The sequence below is a fragment of the Cheilinus undulatus genome, linkage group 1 (assembly GCF_018320785.1).
Source record: "Cheilinus undulatus linkage group 1, ASM1832078v1, whole genome shotgun sequence".
NCBI lineage: Eukaryota > Metazoa > Chordata > Actinopteri > Labriformes > Labridae > Cheilinus > Cheilinus undulatus.
In genome coordinates this window covers 49,780,385-49,799,923 of record NC_054865.1, presented here as the reverse complement: position 1 = coordinate 49,799,923, position 19,539 = coordinate 49,780,385, and the positions used below count along the sequence as shown (strand labels likewise).

General features: G+C 39.8%; 1 protein-coding gene across 1 annotated transcript in view; it reads right to left on the bottom strand.

Annotated features, from left to right (window-relative positions):
• Positions 1-6,022: 6,022 nt before the first annotated feature.
• The window catches only part of gch1 (GTP cyclohydrolase 1), a 31,887-nt gene continuing 18,370 nt past the window's right edge, over positions 6,023-19,539 (bottom strand). Inside the window, exons 3-6 of the mRNA XM_041793719.1 lie at positions 15,398-15,453; positions 12,705-12,736; positions 12,484-12,568; positions 6,023-9,957 (exon numbers count right to left, since the gene is read on the bottom strand). Coding sequence (XP_041649653.1) covers positions 9,831-9,957; positions 12,484-12,568; positions 12,705-12,736; positions 15,398-15,453 — 300 coding nt within the window. The 3' untranslated portion in view covers positions 6,023-9,830. The remainder of the gene's footprint in view (positions 9,958-12,483; positions 12,569-12,704; positions 12,737-15,397; positions 15,454-19,539) is intronic.

Genomic DNA, 19,539 nt, shown 5'->3' with positions numbered 1-19,539 from the left:
TTGCTGGCATGTTCCCAATCATTGTCCTGCTGCATAACCAAAGTACTTGTCGAGTTAATTTTCCCTTTTCCCTGGTGTCATTGCCTGCCCCTACTCACTTGAGGCCTGGAGATCAACAGAGAACGCTGGACACAACTCAGCTTGCTTCATGTTACTCCATTTATTGGTCACAACAGTTGAAGTAGCAGTGGCAGTAGCAGGTTGATAACCTCAAAAAAAAAAAAAAAAATAGATAAAGAATCAGGCTGTCATTAAAAGGATTCAAATCAATTGCCTTATTAATGTCCATTTTAAATACATTTTAAACAAAGGATCAACTGCAAATATATCAATTGACTTTCTTAATTCTTTAAATTATTTCAATCACTTTAACCTTCCCCTGATAAGTCTTGAACAGTTTTTAAACTTAAATTATTTGACCAATTCATTCAAGTTCCTTCTTTATGCTTAAATATTTAAATTACTTCATAAATTTAACTCAAAATTATACATGTGAACTATTGTAATTACTTTAAAGATTAAAATATATTGACTTGATGTTAATGTTTTAGTGGCGTATTTTCAAATCAATCAATCAATAAATGGTCAATATTTAAACCAAATCAGATCAAATGATCTCAATCTCAATCAATTGCCTTTATAAGTTTAAACAACAAAATAGAATTAAAGATAAATCCTAAGATAAATCAGACCTCAAATCACCAGTGTCACTATGCCAGTGTTTAACTCTACATTTGAAATAGCAGGGCTTAAATTACCAGTACACAAATCATTTTAGCCTTTCAGTCACTAAATTAAAGTTATTATATTGTTTAGAGTGATTAAATTAAAGTTTTCCTCACCACTGGCATCTCTGAGGTCTCCATGCAGTGATTCCACCACACTCTGTGTCTGTGTGGCAAAAGGGTGACACACCTGATTCTGAGCCTTCTTATCACCTCAGCTCTACCCCTCCCCCTCTATACCTGCACTGAGGAGTCTGGTTTGATCCTGCAGCCACTCTTTAGCAGGAAAGACATAAATGACTGCCAAATAAATTAACCATGACATAAACATAAAATCAGAATGTCCCTAGATTGTCTCAACAGTACTCTTGGACCTGAGGTCACAAACTGATGGCCAGACATCCTCCATGATATTCCTGTAGAGAGCAGAATTCATGGTCCAAGCAAGTGGTCCAGGTCCTGAATGAGCAAAGCAGCCCCAGACCATCACACTACCACCACCATGTTTGACAATTGGTATGGTCTTTTTATAAAATGCTGTGTTAGTTTTATTCTACATCTAACAGGACCTAACTTTTGTCTGGTCAGTCCAAAGATTATTTTCCCAAAAGTCTTGGGGATCATCAAGATGTTTTTGGCAATCATGAGACAAGCCTTTGTGTTCTTTTTGGTCGGCAGTGGTTTTGGCCTTAGAACTTACCCATGGATGCCATTTCTTATCTTCCTTATGGTTGAGTCATGAACACTGACCTTAACCAAGTCAAGGGAGGCCTGCCGGTTCTTTAGATGTTTTGGGTTCTTTTGTGACCTCCTGAATGAGTCATCAATTATCCTTGGAGTAATTTTGGTTGGCTGGCCACTCCTGTTCCAAGTTTTCCCCATTTGTGGATAATAGTTCTCACTGTGGTTCGCAAAAAAGTGTTTAATCACAAGTTAATTCATGATTTAAGAAGGGGGTACTCAATCCTATATCACATCCAAAATAATTTCATAATACGTGAATATAAGTGCCACGTTCTGTTTTACACTTCCTAACACAAAAAGTCTTTGATTAATAGATTTTATAAAACTTGCAGAAGTATAAAAATATCTGTTGAGTATCTTATAATAATGCATTTGCTCCATCTTCTCTCATTAATTTCCTACTATTGGAGGGAGTCCTCCCTTATCTTTCCTCATCCACAACCTAAATCTCTCTCCCAGATCCCTATGAGATTAGTGCTTTCATTGTCAATTAACCATGGACATATTTTATACCACTTTGATGCTTTTGTAAAAGTTACAGGGAGTTGGAAATATTGCTTGATTATTATTGTTCTTGAGAAAGGTGAAATGTCCACAAATCCTGTTCCTCCAAGTTAAATGTCTCCCTCATCCTGTTATTAGAGAGAAAACTGCCATCCTCAAATAGGTCAATAACTTTTTTAATACCTTGTCTAAGGCAGTGAACCCATAGCTTGTTTACCATTTTACATGCTTTGTGAACTTCTAGTCATACTATCCTGGAATGAGCCAAGCTTTTTTTGTTTTTTAATGTTTGTGAGAGTGCCTCAACAGGTTTAAAAGGAGAAAAGATCTCCTGTTCTATCAGGTCCTGTCTATCTAAAGGTTATCATCCATCCAGTGTTTTCCTATTTTAGCCATTTCAAATGAATTACCTTAACATTTTATATTTGAAAGCGAAAGGCCACCAACCTTCTTTGACTGGCAAAGGTTATCTAAATTAATTATAGCCCCCCCCCAAAGAAAGTTTTACCATGTTTTATCTTTGCTGCTATGTTTGAGTAGAAACAAAAGAACTATAAAATTGCTGACTCAAAACTTTAAACTTTTGAAATTTATTTTTAGTCCCTTTTTCAGTGATTAAAGGTAAAAAATTGAGCCTTTCTGACAGATAAGCAGTATGTTCAGTCACAGTGTCTTGTTATGACCACTAGAGGGCCCCAATGTAACAACATGATTGAAATAACTACCTATAAAAAAGTATTCACCCCCCTTGGATGTTTCATCCTTTTATTGATTTTATACATCAGTCATGGTCAACACAAGTTGGTGTTTTGACCAACAATACTTAAGAAACTCTTTAATGTCAAAGTGAAGATTTATACAAAGTCATGTTAATTGAATAAATAAAAGTAATGTGAAAGAAGTGACTGCATAAATATTCACCAACTTAAAAGAGACTGACCTAATTCAGTAGAGGTTTAGCCAATTTATGCTGGTAGTCTCATGAGTGAACTGGGATCACCTGAGTGAAGTGAATGTGTCTCAAGTGATTGTAGTGTAAAGACACCTGTATCTGGAAGGTCCAGTCACTGCTTAATCAGTTTTCCTGGCTACTATTACACCATGGAGTTGAAAGAACACTCCAAGCAACTCAGAGAAAAGGTTCTTGAAAAGCAGAAGTCAGGAGATGGATACAAACAAAATTCCAAGGTACTGAACATCCCCCAGAGTTCAGTTAAAGCCATCATGAAGAAATGGAAGGACTATGGCACATTTGTAAATCTGCCTAGATCAGGCCGTCCTCAGAAACTGAGTGACCGTGCAAGAATGAGACTAGTGAGAGAGACTATCAAGACACCTATGACTACTCTGAAGGAGTTGCAAGCTTCAGCAGCTGAGATGGGAGAGACTCTGCAACAACTGTTGTTTGGGTTCTTCACCAGTAAAAGCTTTATAGGAGAGTGGCAAAGAAAAAGACAATGTTGAAGAAAACTCAGATTCAGTCTGGACTAGAGTTCACCAAAACGCATGTGGGAGACTCCATGGTCAAGTGGAAACAAATTGATGAGACCAAAATGGTGCTTTTTGGCCATCAGACAAGAGGCTATGTTTGGCAGACACCAAACGCTGCACCACAAACACACCATCCCCACTGTGAAGTACAGTGGTGGCAGCATCATGCTGTGGGGATACTTCTTGGCAGCCTTCCCTGGAAGGCTTGTAAAGGTAGCAGGTAAAATATATGAAAATCTTGGAAGATAATCTTATTCAGTCTGCAAGAGAACTACGGCATGGGAGAAGATTTATTTTCCAGCAAGACGATGACCTGAAGCTTACAGAGAAAACTATACAGAAATAGTTTAAAGACAACAAGGAGAATGTTCTGGAGTGGCCGAGTCAAAGCCCAGACCTCCATCCAGTCAAGAATTTGTGGCTGGACTTGAGAAGGGCTGTTCATGCCTGATCCCCATGCAACCTGATGGAGCCTGAGCAGTTACAACATTACTTTGTAGAAATATGTTTTCACTTTCACATTAAAGAGTTTTGTTTTATTTTGTGTTTTTTTTTTTTTTTTTCAAAAAAAGCTGAATTATATTGATCACGATTATTTTATAAAATTAAGAAAAGGGTAAAACATCCAAGGTGGTGAATACTCTTACTGTAACTGTGCAACAATAGTTTTAAGACCATTTAAAGAACTGGCATAAAACTTGATTTAAAAGAAGCGCAATCGTGAGAGGGGAACAAATGAATCCTAAGGTAAGATATTTGATTGAATTCCACTAATATTGTTGTAAGATTGTTAAAAATCTACAGTATTCCTCAGCAGATCACTCACATTTATTAAAACAAACAGGGTTTCAAAGATTGTCAACAGTGTTTTAAAGGACTCTGGAGATGTGCTTCGTAGAAACCAGAGAAGAAATTGGCTTTCATTACTGATCTTTAAATATTTATCTAAAATGTAGAGGTTAGCTGGCAAACAGCAGGTCCACACAAACACGATTCAAGGTTTTGTTTGAACTTTATTTTGCTGAGTTGAACATACAGACAGGCCTGGAGCAGCCGGGGGTCGATAGTTAATAAAATCCATGTTATAAAACTCGTGTACAGCTGCTGAGTCATGCCTCTGTCACAAATCCAAAACATGTACAGCTCCATGTCCCGGGCTCAGGGCCAGGACCGCCCTCCAATCAACCTCAGGGCCAAAAACGAGTTGTGGGCCCCTGATTTTTGAGGTTCAGCCATTTCAGTTTGTTCTTGTCTGTTCACAGATCTGCAGAGGGAGGAGAGTGATGAGCCAGTTACATCCTGCTGTGGATGTCAGGGATCGACCTTCAGTTAGAGCGCACAAAGGTAACACAGGCCACTGTCTTGGATAGAGGAGGGGGTTCTTTAAGAAATTTCTCCCTTCCATGTAAGTATGAGATACTGTCTATCTATTTATCTGTCTATCTATCTACACTCACAGCCACTTCATTAGGCACACCTCTCTAATTGGTTGTTAACACAAATAGCTAATCAGCCAATTAACATGGCAGCTACTGGGATTTTCATGCACAACCATCTCTCGGGTTTGTTTGGAGTGGTTTAGACCAAAATGCCTTGTTGATGTCAGAGGTCAGAGGAGAATGAGCAAACCAGCTTGGCATGATAAAAAGGCAATGGTAACTCAAATAACCACTCCTTACAACCAAGCTATGCAGAACAGCATCTCTAAATGCACAACACACTGAACCTTAAAGCAGATGGGCTACAGCAGCAGACCTTACTGGATACCACTCCTGTCAGCTAAGAACAGGAAACTGAGGCTTCAGTTCACAGGGGTCACCAAAACCTGACCATAGCACATTGGAAAAACGCTACCTGGTCTGACGAGTCTCGATTTCAGCTCCGCCATTCAGATGGTAGGGTCAGAATTTGGCATGAACAACACGAAAGCAGGGATCCATCCTGACTTGTATCAGCGGTTCAGGCTGCTGGTGGTGTAATGGTGTGGGGATATTTTCTTGGCACACTTTGAGCCCTTTTGTACCAACTGAGCATCATTTAAACACCACACTTCACAAGTTTACGCTGAGGACCCTGCCTCTCTAAAATGCTCCTTTTGTACCCAGTCACGTTACTGACCTGTTGCCAATTAGCCTAATTAATTCCAGCTGTTTTTTTTATCAGTACCACTTACTTTTCTTACCTTTTGGGGCCCTGTCCCAATGTTTTTGAGATGTGTTGTTGCTATCAAACAGAATGAGCTAATATTTTTAATGAAATGGTCAAACGTCTCAGTTTTAACATCTAACATTTTGTTCATGTTCGATTGTAAATCAGATATGTTTTATGAGATTTTTTAAAACAAAACATTGCATTCAGTTTTATTTACATTTTACAGTGTCCCAACTTTTTTGAAATTAGGATTGTTCTTAAAAACTAACAGAGCATTTCATCTATTTTGTATGACCTTAATATTTTGACCTTAAAGTTGAACTGTGACCTAAAATCTTAAAGCAAACAGAGAAAATGAACATATAGTTAAGGTTTATGAAAATAAAGAGACTCAGTCTTCAGTGCCACATAGAGATTTATTTAATTTGATTAAAAAGTATCTGAAATGAACACAGTACATAAAGTTACAATGATTGAAGGGCCAAAGAACAGGCCGTCCTTCTCAACAAGGCCACAAAAAACAACAGCAGAGCAGTTTAGTAATGCTCTTCTTCCCTCCAACACAACCACACAAATATCATACACTCTTCACACATGCTCCAGTCACCCATAAGACCATTAAAAACTTCCTAAATTCAGTTTGAGGGCAGTGACAAAACAACTCACACAGACACACTGATGGATGCGTTTTTGCTGGGATGAATACTGAACACTCACACAGTTATTCTGTGACTCAGAGAAATAAAATGATCAGTTTTAGTTGATTAGGCGTGCTGTCAGGAGTTTTCAGGGCCGTAAAAGCGGCGTGTTGGCACAGGCAGATCCTGACATGGACCGTTTAATGACAAAATATTAAAAATAAATACTCGCAGGACATGAAAATTAAAGATAAAATCAGACAATGATCACTGACCAGTGACCAGTGATCACTGGTTGATACTGCTCATTTTACTCCTGCATGACATGTTCAAAACTATGTTTCATTTAACATGCTGTCTTTGCTGCTTTTAAAATTGGTTCTATATGTGAACTTAGTGAAAAATGATTCCTGAATAAAAGGAAAGAGACTGTAAAGTTTTCTGAGGCATAACAGAAAGTTCAAGTTCTGTGGTCTGTTGCACCAGCTCTGTGGAAGTTCTGTTTTCAGTTACTAAAGCCTGTGTGGAAACTAAATAGGTAGTAACTGAAGTTTTGTCATTGGTGTTGCCAATAGCAACATCTGAGGTAATTTAACAGTAAACTACTGTTAGACAGATAATCTCCACTCACACAGGATTATTAACACCAAACAGCCAAGATGCATCTGGCTGCAGACTTCAACAATCAGGGACATGACCACAGGGCAGGAAGTGACGTACTAACCTTTGTTGGGATTTTCCTTAGTTTGTGTGATGTTATTTTTAATTCTATTCCCCTCCCACTTACCCTAACCCTAACCTTAGGGCTCGGGTTCCTAACTCTCCTTGGGTTTCCCTTAATTTGTGGTGTGGTAAATTTAAATTTATCCCCTTCAGTACATTCTTTATTTGTACTCCTAAAATTCTGCTGTTGTGAAAAAAGCCACTTAGCATAAGCTCTGACAGCAAGCAGGACATAAACATCATTCAGTACATCATTCTGGTTCCGGCTTCGGTAATGTACGTCACTTCCTGCCCTACAGTGGAGGTCAACCCATTGTTGAGGTCTGCAGCTAGATCTTCTTGAAACAACCGGCACAACCCTCAGCCCCTCGTCATGCTCTAAGCTATCTAAAACCATCACCAACACAGCCACATTTTAAAGTGGCCTTTACACCTACTGTGAGCTGGGTAAAGTCTAGTTCAGATCAAACATTCGTCACTCAAGACAGTTTTAGAGCGTTGCAGTGTGAACTGAGCTGTCGCAGCTCAAATCAAACCAGCTGATGGTGTTGCTTGTGATTTCGTTTATCAGACTGCCAACAGCTGATTCTTGGTTGCTGTCAAAACTTGCTTTTAATTGAAACGGGGATGCACTATTCACAAGCTTGTTCTGTTTCCCTTTACTTTGTCGTTACTTAAAGGGAAATTTAGGTATTTTTTGAAGTTAGGTTTTATAAGGTGCTTGGCAATAGCCTTGGCAATAGGCTCCAGTGATTACAGACTGTTGCCTCTTCAAACAGGACAGGCTTAAGGAAGCTAGGCTATACAGCATAGCAGTTAGATACAGTTTCATTGCACAATTTAGCGAGTTTAAGGTAAAAATGCAATGCAAACACAACATCAGAAATGTTTGAAGTGTTTCCTTGTTCATCCAGAAAGCCTCTGTGTTTGGCACAAACAGCTGTTCAAATACACTGAGGCAGAAGAACACGAAGCTGGTAGCGGAAGCTTGCATTGTAAAAAAGTACCAAACACAGAGGCTTTAAAATGCTCCAAAAACTTTGATATAGCATACAGTTGAGTCAGCGTTGTTATTTCATCTCATCCCACCTTAAACTTGCTTAACTACGTGGTGAAAATGTACCTATCTACTATGCTGAATAGCCTAGCTTCCTCTAGCACATTGGTTCCCAACCTTGGGTCCCGAGCGCAAGGCTTTGCCTATTCCAAGGCTGCCAGAATTAGATTTGCAAATATTGACTAAAACCATGATAAAGCAGTTGTTAAGTAGGTTATTCAAAGGTCTTTTGATAAGAAAAGCATGCATAAGCATTTTTAGGCTTTTATCAGTGAACAAATTAAAATCTATGTTGATTTTTGATGGCAGTGTGTCACTACTTCTTTGCTCTTGGGTCCTGGGAGGGCTAAAAGGAAAAAGGGTTTGAAAACACTGCTCTAGCATGTCCTCATTGAATGCAAAACTCTCTGAAAACCCTGGACGCTAATGCAACTACTATTGCCAAGTACATCAGACAACCCAACTAAAAAATAACCCTTTAATCCACATTTAAAAAGTCAAACTGCTACCAAATGAAGAGCTGTTTAAAAGCAAACAAGCAGCTCTACTGAGCTGAGCCAAATGGTCTGGATCTACTAGAAGCGACAAATTCCCCATCACAAAGAGCGAGGCTGGACGGACAATGACTGAGTAAATATGAGCGAGATCAGAGTTTAATGTGCAAAATCAAGGCAAAATGCACTAAACCAACCCAGATTGCTTTGTGAAAACAGACCATACACAAGCATTGTTTGAAACCATTTGTCCAGGCTTTAGAAAGAGGCTTTATTATTTCCTGGCTGCTGCAGTTTCCCCTTTGAGGATTTTTAAAGTTTTTTTATGTTTTGCCTGAACATGTCACAGCTCTCAGGATGCAAAAGTAGCTTAGGAGTGAAAAATGTTTTTATGTTTGTACTTTAAACCCTAGGCATGGTTATAAACAGCTCAAAACATGGTCTTTTTGTAGTGTTTCTCTATGCAGAAATCACTACTTGCCCCCCACTGGGAGTTCTCCATTTCTGTGTAACGTCATCTGCAAAGAACCTACAGTAAACCAATGCTGAATCCGTGTTGAAACTTACAGAAAAAAAAGCTAGTTAGTGAACATAATGCTACATCATGATGTTTTTAAGGTTGGCTTGTTAAAATTACTGTTAGGCAAGGGTCAAAAAATTTGAGAAGCAAATTTCCATTTTGGGGAGAAAACTGATTAAATACAACTGATTGGAAGTGAAATGTGTTTTCTTATCAATATAAAATAACTAAATTAGTTGCATTGTATAATTCAGTTGTCCATACTGTAGGATTCTTGTTGCATTGCTCCTTTGGAAGTTTTTGTACAGCTCTGCTGTATAAAGTCAATAAAGGCATGTTGCTGACTGAATGAGGATGACTTTTGAGCTCCTTTTATCAAGTTACACTGCCCCCTATAGGAGGTCCCAGTACACTACAAAGCTAAGTAGACTGTCCTACCGATAACCAGCTGATATATCATAACATGAAATATAATGAGTGTCTGTATCGGGCATCCCTGTAATAGACTGATGCTTTCTGTTGCATCCCTCTCGTGTTATTCAAGGCCAAAGATTGATTTCTGATTAATGATCACTCATAGCACACCTGGACTAACGAGGGTAAAGTCCTAACATCTGAAAACAAACACCGTGTCAGTCATTGTCCTCTGATAAACTTACTGAGAAAACAACGATTAAAACGATCGAACACTCTCTCTCTCAAACACGCTCACACATACGCCGGTCCGTGCAGGTGGAGGTATTGTCAGGCATCAGGAGAGCAAGAGGAGGAGCTTCGTCGTCCTCAGCTCCTGATCAGTGTCAGAAACTCGTCACGAGTTTTTGGATCTTCCCTGAAAACACCCAACATGGTGCTGGTGACAGTTTTACTGTTCATCTTCTGGACGCCTCGCATCACCATACACATGTGACTGTGGAGAGAGAGAGGGGTTAAAATAAAGTGTCAAAAAAATTCCTTAGGAAATGGCATAGGGAAGGAAAGTTTAGAGATGAGAGCAGGTAGAAGAATTTTTAGCAAAGCAACAAGACGTACAAAACAAAATGTAAGAGGACATATAGAACAAAAGAAAACTCAAATTTTGAGTTTATAAAGTAGTGATATCATTTACATTAGTATCATAATTATTAAGATAAATGCCAATCATTTGTGGTAGAAGTTACAGCATTTCTGGGTTCCTATGTGTCTCAGCCTGTGTAATCACACTGGATGGATGTTTTACAAGGGAGTCCCGGCCAATTCCACTCTTTCTACAAATAAGAATCCATAACAAATAAAGACTATCAGTTCAGACATCTGTTGACAAAAGACAGTAAAACATGTGCATTTACAGGCCAAATGGTCCTTAATTCTTATTTCAAAACCTTCTAAACTGATGAAGTACTGTGCAGAACATTCAGGCATGTTTGGGACAAATTTTGAGGCTGAAGTAAGGCACATGTGCCAGAGAGAAGAATTGACACAACCCTGGTCATTCTCTGGATGTCCTTGCATGTAAACAGGAGCATGGGAAAACAATCTGTTGAAAAAATAACCCTAGCCACACCTTTAGGGTGGAATCAGGGGTTAGATATGGAGAGTAAGCACAGGTATTATCTGAGTGGGTTGCAGGGTTGCCACAAACCCCTGGTTGTGCTATGGATATCCCATTGGCCTAAAAAAACACCAGCGGTCTCCAAGCGTGTTACCAGGGGTGAAAAGGCCAAGGCAAAAGAGATGCCAGCTTGACCTTGGCTGCTATGTGACATGTGTCGAGCTTAATTCTGGTCGCCTCCTAACCCCTCTCCTGCTCGTTTTTGTGTAAACAAAAAGCATTAAAAGCTTTTCAACTAAAGACAGCAAGTTTTGAGGAATTAAATACATGATGTATCCATGAAAAGAAAGGTTACTAGCTCACACAATACCAATTGTATTAAACTGTGCCGCGGCACGTTTGCCCCCCCTTCTTCTGGCTTGCTTTCACTCTATCAACGTGGATCCATGCCTGGGCTGACATGCACATGTACTCAGGCTGATACAGCAGGCAGGCATATACCTGTGACTGGTTTGCAAACCTTCCAAGGAGGGGAAAGAAGAATGCCCTGAGCAAAAATTGTTTATGTTTTAAGCTGGCAAAAGAGTCCATAAGTCCAGTCATAACAGACCATTTGTTGACTTGATTCCAGTGATTTCTAGCATTTATTGAGTAAAAATAAGAACCAACTGCTGTGCTGGAGTAAGAAGTTTCGCTTTTACGGTGACGCCTTACAGCTGACGCGACCCTTTGTTCTATCTCCAGGCGCCGTTGCATTCACATCTCATTCAAACTGTGCCACAGTCAACTACAGTCCATCTGCCTGAGACCAACTCTCCATGTGGAACCAGAGCCCAGGAATGTTCTGTCTCATTCATTATGGACCAATAATATCAACCAAATGTATGACAGCGAGTGCATGCACTGCTGCTTAGGAGTAAATTCGTAATGCATTTGTTTTATAATTGAAGTGACTGGAAGCCTGTAAACACATTTGTAGCTACTGCCTCTTTTTCCTCATTGGTTGTTTAATCTCTGTCCAGGAACAAGCCTATCAGCTTGCAGCTTTACAAGAAAGATCAGCCTAAACACTGAAACGCCTGTTGTCCATAAGAAACTCTGGTTACCAGAATGTATAGGACACATGAAGGAACTGTCACCTGCAAAACGCAATGTGCACAATATTGCTTTTTTGTATGAACTTTAGAAACAAAAATTCACTGTGTTTCATTGCTGCAGCCATGCTGCGCACTTATGGTTTCCTTCAGAAATGTACATTACAGACTTCACTTATCCCGTATGAATACACCCCACCAAACCCTGACATCAGGGGGTGGTTCATAAAGAGTCAGAGATCCACAGGCAATACTAGTCCTGTGTGAATAGTACTTTTGTTGATGCTTGTCAATAAGGAACTGATAAAAACAGAAGAATGAAACTTGACGTTGATGATGGACAACCTGAATTAAACAGTACAACATGATAACATCCGAGTTTTGCTGCCTGGTTGAGACATTATTGAGTCCATTAAAGTTTATAACAGTACAAAGATGTAAAAGAAAAGAGGACATACAGTTAAAAAGGAATGGGTATGACGCATAAAAATAAAACAGAGATCCTCTTAAATAAATTAAGATAAAAGAAGAAATAAGAAAAAGAGAATTACAGAAAATATTTGTCACAAATACTGGAGGAAGGTTGCAGAAATCAATGAAGTGATGCAATGTGGGAAAAGCTTGTATCAGAAAGGAGAGAAAAGTTCAGAATCTAAAAGAAACTCAATGCTTAAGTGAAAGTAAAGACTGATGTAGCAGAGAGGAAGACAGGACAGGAAGAATAATCAGTGAAGGAAACAAAGAGATGACAAAGAAAGAAGAGAATCAGTGAGCTGTGAATGAAGACAGATATTGAAGTGGACGTTCGTACGTTGCCTCGATGACGACGCCGACCCCTGTGGGCTGCAGGGCCTCAGTGATCGCCACGGCGATCTGTTTGGTCAACCTCTCCTGAACTGTGGACGGACGGAGAGACGGACAAACATGAACTAGAGAACAAACATGGCCTCTGATGGCTGTGAACTCTGGACACAAAATGAGGATTCAATCAAGATTCAGTCTGTATGTGAGCGCAGATGCTTTCCTCTGTACCTTGTAGCCGACGGCTGTAGATCTCCACGATCCTGGAGGGGAGAAAAGAAATCAGAAATTAAAGTACATTTAACTGTAAAAGTATTCTCTGCTTTGGAGAAGGAACGGTTGGAAATGAAGCAGATCCACAGAAACAACCTGATCCAGACCTTCGACCTGTTGCTCTTCTGGTTGAGATAAACCTCTTTGGACAAATTTAACCCTTTAACCTTTGAGAAAATGTCAAAAACCAAACAGATCAGCACGAGGAGAGGTGCTGTACTGTATGAGCACAGAGAAGGAAAACGAGGCTGGAAGGAAGAAAAAACGACTTAAATATGGAGAATTGCACTAAGATGTCTAAATTTGTCAAAAATGATCATCTTACAGATGAGGACAAGATTATTTTGGATGTGTTCATTATTTCACTTTACACACAGAAACAAAATTATTTCTCAAAAACTACCAGGGTCTAAATTATTAGCTCCCCTGAGTCTCAGACTCATCTCCTGAGGAATCCCAGCCCATTTTTCTCTGGCCAGGCTCTCAAGCTGCTCCAGATTTGATGGTCTTCTGGCATGGACCTTGGTCGTCAGTTCACCCCACAGATTTTCAATGGAATTCAAGTCAGGGCTTTGCACAGGCCACTCTATAATGCTCACTTAGGTCTTCTGGAGGTGGTTCTTCACCAGTAACCATGTACAGTATGTTCTGCTGCTGACTGCTTGAGGTTTTCTTCCAAATCTTCACATATCCTTCTTTCTTCACGAGTCCTTCCACCTCTATGAGATTCCCAGCTCCAGACGCACCAAAGCATCCTCACAGCATAATACTCCTACCGCTGTGTTTCACTGTGGGGACTGTGCACTTTGGGATATCCATCTCTCCCTTCTTTCTCCAAACATGAGCACTGTCTCTATGGCTAAAGAGCTCTAGTTTGGTCTCATCTACCCAAAGGACATGCTTCCAGTATGCAGAATCTTTTTCCAGGTTGTCCTTATCCAACTTCAGTCAGGCTTGACTGTGTCTCTTCTGCAGAAGTGGAGATTTTCTTGGTCCGTTCCAGTGCAGCACTCTAGTGATGGTCTTCAAAAACTAAAACTACACAAATGGCTGCAGACTATGAGCATCAGGGGGGCTAATAATTTAAACCTGGGTATGTTTTGTTTTTGGTGAAATAATGTTGTTTTTGTGTGCAAATAAAACTAGGATGTTTGGAAGAGCTGTGATGAAAATGATTGGCTCTGTTTAACAGCACTTGGAAAATTCTAACATTTTCATAGATAGGATCATCATTTTGTCCTCATCTGTATGTGTAGTCTATTTCTAACTTGAGTACTTACATTTCCTCAAATATTTTCCACACTTTCCAAAGCCAGAGGAATCCTTTTATTTTATAGTCATAATGGGACTTGACTTTGAATGGTGGTCACCATGACAAGACACCACACATACACTGTAAAACTCAATTAGTAAACCTTATTTTGAAAAATGATGCAAACCGACTGCCTTAAAAAAAAAGTAAAAATGACTTTATGACTTCAGTAATGTAAACTAGATATTATATTAAGCATTTACAAAAGCTTTTTAGTGTTGTACATTTGTACTTGAGTTTAAGTTCTTTTGTAATTGACAATAAATTAAGTAAGATGTACAAACGCCTGAGTGAAGAGTAAAGTAACAGCTGTTTCATTCTAGTTGGCAATTTCAGTCAGGAACACTCTCTTCCTACCTTTAAACATTTGATGTAAAATGGATATATATTTATACTTGGCAGAGAAGGCTCTGCTCAAAAGATGCTCCCTGGTTCAAGCAGCATGCTTAGACTTTCCAAGGAGCGCATGGCTAGAAACCCCCATATGGAAAGATCCATTTATGACAATGCATCTTGAATACAATAAAATAAGTTCAAAAGCAATTTGTCCATAGTAGTATGAATCTGAATGAGCTTGCAGCAAGCTTTATGCTATAAAGGAGGAGGCTGGGGTGGAGGAGGTGAATTTTTGTCAGTAGCAGCATGGTGCAGCAGCTTTAATGCACACAGGGATTAGTAAGAAGTACGCCATATTTCAATACACAACTGTGTTGAGAGAATGAGTTGTGATTGGCTGTGAGAGCTGGGAGGCATTAATTAGGATCAGCTGGCTGTCAGCTGATCACAGCTGAGTGTATGACTAGCATGTCCTGCATGAACTAACACTAGGCTTCATTTAAAGTACACTTTGGAAACTTCCTCACACTCAAAATTATGTTTAAATTAAACTCATAACATGTTTAAGTACTTTTCAGAAAGCTACAGTAAATATCCATCATCAAAAGATGACAATCCCAGAAAGACAGTAAAGCCTGGATTTTGTTTTTTTATTTTTTGTATGTTTATTCTTTATGTATGCCATTAAAATGTCCTTTTTTCCTGAGGTGACATAGATATTGCTAAAAGAAAAAACTGACTGTTTGCAGCCAAGAGTTGGATTTGTTGTTGTCTTAAAAACATGAATGAATCTTCTGTTTGTCATCAGATAATGTGAGTGTATCAGAGTATGGGGTGAGCACTAGGTGTTAGTGTAATAAGCCTGAAGGTATTGGGGTCAGCGGGATCAGACACCTTTTAATAATCAGCTTAAATACACACCAGCTCAAACACATACACACTTTAAGATGTCCATTTAAATACAGTGGAGAGAGAAAGCACAAACAATGGAAGAGGAACCCACCTGGCGAGCTTGCTGAGGCCGAGGACCCTCTTGTTTGGGAGGTAACCGATGTGAACCTGCACAAAGAGAAAAAAAATCAAGTGTGTTATTTTAATTGCTTTGGCTTAAAAATCATGATTTGTAAGCTGCTTTTTCATTTTAAAGAAGTTGTGATATCACATCACATACCATGCCTATGAAAAGTATTCACCCCCTTGGATGTTTTACCCTTTCATGGTTTTATAAATCAATCATGGTCAATATATTTTGGTTTTATAATAAGGAAAAAGACAGGTCTGCAATCACAACACTGAGTCTGTGTGGATTGGTCTCAATCAGGCTTGCACATCTGGATACTGCAAATCTACTCCATTCTTCTTTGCAAAACTCCTCAAGCTCTGTCAGCTTCCTTCCTGATTGGCTGTTTCTCTGTTCCACATAACAATCCCCATCATGCCTGCTCCACTGTCCTCAGTGTTCTCCCCACACAACACGATATCTGATCGTAAATATTGAACATCTATAATCATCTATAATCTGAAGACAGAGCAGCTCTGACTGTCTTCTGAGCAGCTGGAGAGGGGAAAGATCATTATGAACACACCTCAGAACACAGGAAACTCTTTCAGGATAATCTTCAGACCATCAGATAATCTGAATTTTGCTGACTTTGGTCAGAAGAGGGGGCTCTGACTTAAAATCAGCAAGATTATCCTGTAGTGTGTACCCCACTCTGGCATGAATACATTTCACCTGTGTTTGGATCTGGGTTTAACAGCCATGCTTCAAACACACAGGAACTCTCTCAGATCTACTACCACACTTTATATCCTTATCACAAAGGTAAAATCGCCTTTAGTGTTAAGACACCAAAAGCCTAAGAGGAAAGCAGAGCAGATGGATGAGCAGCAGACGAGAGGAGGAAGAGACAGAGTCATCAGCTGGAGAATCACTGCTGGATGTCTGGAGGCTTCAACTCTCTCACAAACGTGCACACACCACTCAAATGTCAGACGCAATTTGTCGACAAGACGAGAGAAAGGGCAGCAGCAGCAAGCGTGCAAAGATCTTGTTTCCTCCCTTTTTTTCTTCCGATGCCTCCCACTGAGCTGCAGCATCCTGACATATCGACAACAAACAGACCCACTCTGCTCGAGATTTTCATCATTTACTGAAACATGCTGGGAGAGACAGCGGGCGACATGCGAGGAGAGCAAAGAATGAAGAGTTTTTAAACAGTGTATCCTACAGAGCTCTGGTTTCAGGGGACGGTTATGTTTCTTTCAGACTCACCATACTAGCAAAAGACATGAAACCAGCTCTGATGAACCAGCTGTGATGAACCAGCTGTACTCTGAATAACCAGCAGCAAACAGTAGGAAGACAAAGTCATAGAAGTGATGTAAAAGACAGCTAGAACATTAAGCAGCAAGTTATTTCTATTATGAACAGGTGGAGAGCTTAAAGGATGCTGACAACAAATGTAAACTACAAACCAACATTCTCAAACAACATTAAGAGTGAAACATTTTACCATTTAATGAAAAATATTAGCTCATTTTGCATTTTCAGGCAGCAACACGTCTCCAAAAAGTAGGGACGGGGCAATAAAAGGCTGGAAAAGTAAGTGGTACTAATGAAAAACAGCTGGAGGAGCATTTTGAAACTAATTGTGGTGACTAAAAAAAGGTCAGTCACATGACTAAGTATAAAAGGAGCATTTTAGAGAGGTAAAGTCTCCCAAAAGTACAGAAAGGCAAAGGTTTATCAGTCTGTGAAAAACTGGGTCTAAAAATTGTGGGAAAAAAAATTCAGAAAGATGCCCCTCTCTGCAAATTTGCCATGGATTTTAATAATCCAGCACCTATAGTACAAAACATCAAAAAATTCAGAGAATCTGGAAAAATCTCTGAGCACAAGGGACAAGGTTGAGGGTCAATACTGGACGCTCGTGATCTTTGGGCCCTCAAGGGCCACTGCATTAAAAACAGCCATGATTCTGTACTGGAAATCTCTGCATACTCAGAAACCCGTATGCTGTGTCATCCACAGAAAAGGAGTCATATGTGAATATGCTCAAGGTTCACCATCATCTTCCCTGGACCAAAGCTCATTTGAAATGGACTGAGGCAAAATGGAAAACTGTTCTGTGGTCAGATAAATCAAACTTTGAAATTCTTTTTGGAAAGCAGAAACACTGTGTCCTGTGGACAAAAGAGGAGAGGGACCATCCAGCTTGTTATCAGCACATCTCTGGTGGTATGGGGTTGCATTAGTGTCTATGGTGTGGGCAGCTTACTCATCTGGAATGGCATTATCAATGCTGAAAAGTAGATGGAGGTTTCAGAACAATATATACTCCCATGCAGACAACATCTCTTTCAGGGGAGGCCTTAACTATTTCAGCAGGACAATACTAAACCGCATACCACATTCATCACAACTGCATGGCTTCACAGGCGAAGGCTGAACTGGACTGCCTGCAGTCCAGATCTTTCGCCAAGAGAAACCATAAAAGGAAAAATCTGGCTATGAAGACCCAGGACTGTTAAGAATCAGACAAGAATGGGACAACATTCCTCTCCCACAACTCCAGAAACAGGTTTCCTCACTTCCCAGACATTTGCAGACTGATGTTAAAAAAAGAGGGAATGCTACACAATGGCAAACATGGCCCTGTCCCTTTTCTGAGACATGTTGCTGCCACCAAATTCAAAATGAGCAAATATTTTCAGAAAATGGTAAAATTTTTTAGTTTCAGAGGTTTCAGCATCTGGTATATTGTTAATGTTTTATTGTTAATAAAAACTGGGTTTGTGAAATTTGAAAATCACTGCATTCTACATTGTAAACAGCATCCCTACTTTTTTGGAATTGGGATGATAGATAGATAGATAGATAGATAGATAGATAGATAGATAGATAGATAGATAGAATTTAAAGGCTGAAGAGGACAATGAGGTTAAGTAAAAGAAGGAGAGGAGGAGGGGGAGAAAGAGGTGTTTTCTGGTGAGTCACTGACACATGGCAGACGGACCGACAGACCGATGACAGATCCTGGATAAGAGGAGCCGCTCTCAAAGGTGACGTAGGCAGGGAAGACATTTAGGGACATAAACATCCACCTGATGAACATCACACAGACAGTGACACAGGAGGTGTGGTAAGTGTTGGTGTGATTCACTAATGTCATCAGAGCCCCTTTACACCAGTGGGAGAGCATCAGCTGCCAGCCTCTATTGTCTTAAACGATGTGCACCTGCAGGCGGAGATGGAGGGATAAGAGCAGGAAAACTCAGAGCAAGGGAAGAGGCCAATCAGGTTTCAGAGGAGCGTAATGATGTCAAAGGAGCTGGACGAAGGCTTGAACCAAAGAAAAGAAAGGCAGGATAAACAGATCTCAGCTAATCTGATTGTTTCTTCTGTTCTCTGTCTCTGCTGCTCAGACGGCAGAGAAACATCGGACACTAAACTGGTTTCTAAGATACACATCTGTTGCTATGTTGATTGGACAGAATCTAACAGGAGACAGCTTCAAACTGTGTATTCTGTAAAATACACTGTTAAACTCTTATACATTAAGATACATGCAGAGGCACATGTACAAAATGACTTACTGACATCCAATGATCCCTGATCAGTGTGGCATGTTTTACTCAGGTGCATCTAAAAAAATAAGTATATTCTGTAAAAGTCCATTTATTCCTGTGATTTAATTCAAAAACGTAAAACTTTCATTTATACTAGATTAATCTCATGCAAAGTGAAATACTTAAAGATTTTTTTTATTTAAATTTGGATGATTACAGCGTACAGCTCAAGAAAAATCCACTATCTAAAATCAAATCATGCAGAGATTTCCTGAGCCTCCATTCTCTCAGTCTGGTTCAGTTCACACAACAGCAACCATGAGGAAGACTTCTGACTTGACCTGACACCCCTTCACAAGGAGGGAAAGCCACAGAAGGTCACTGCTGAAAGGGCAGACTGTCCTCAGAGTGTATCAAAGCAGAAGGATTCATGGAAAAGGGGCACAAGCAACAGGGATGATCTCAGTCCTCAGAGGGTCGACAAACAAAGCAGATTCAAGAATTTAGGGGAGCTTCACAAGGAGTGGACTGAGGCTGGAGTCAGTGGATCAAGAGCCACCACACAGATGGGTC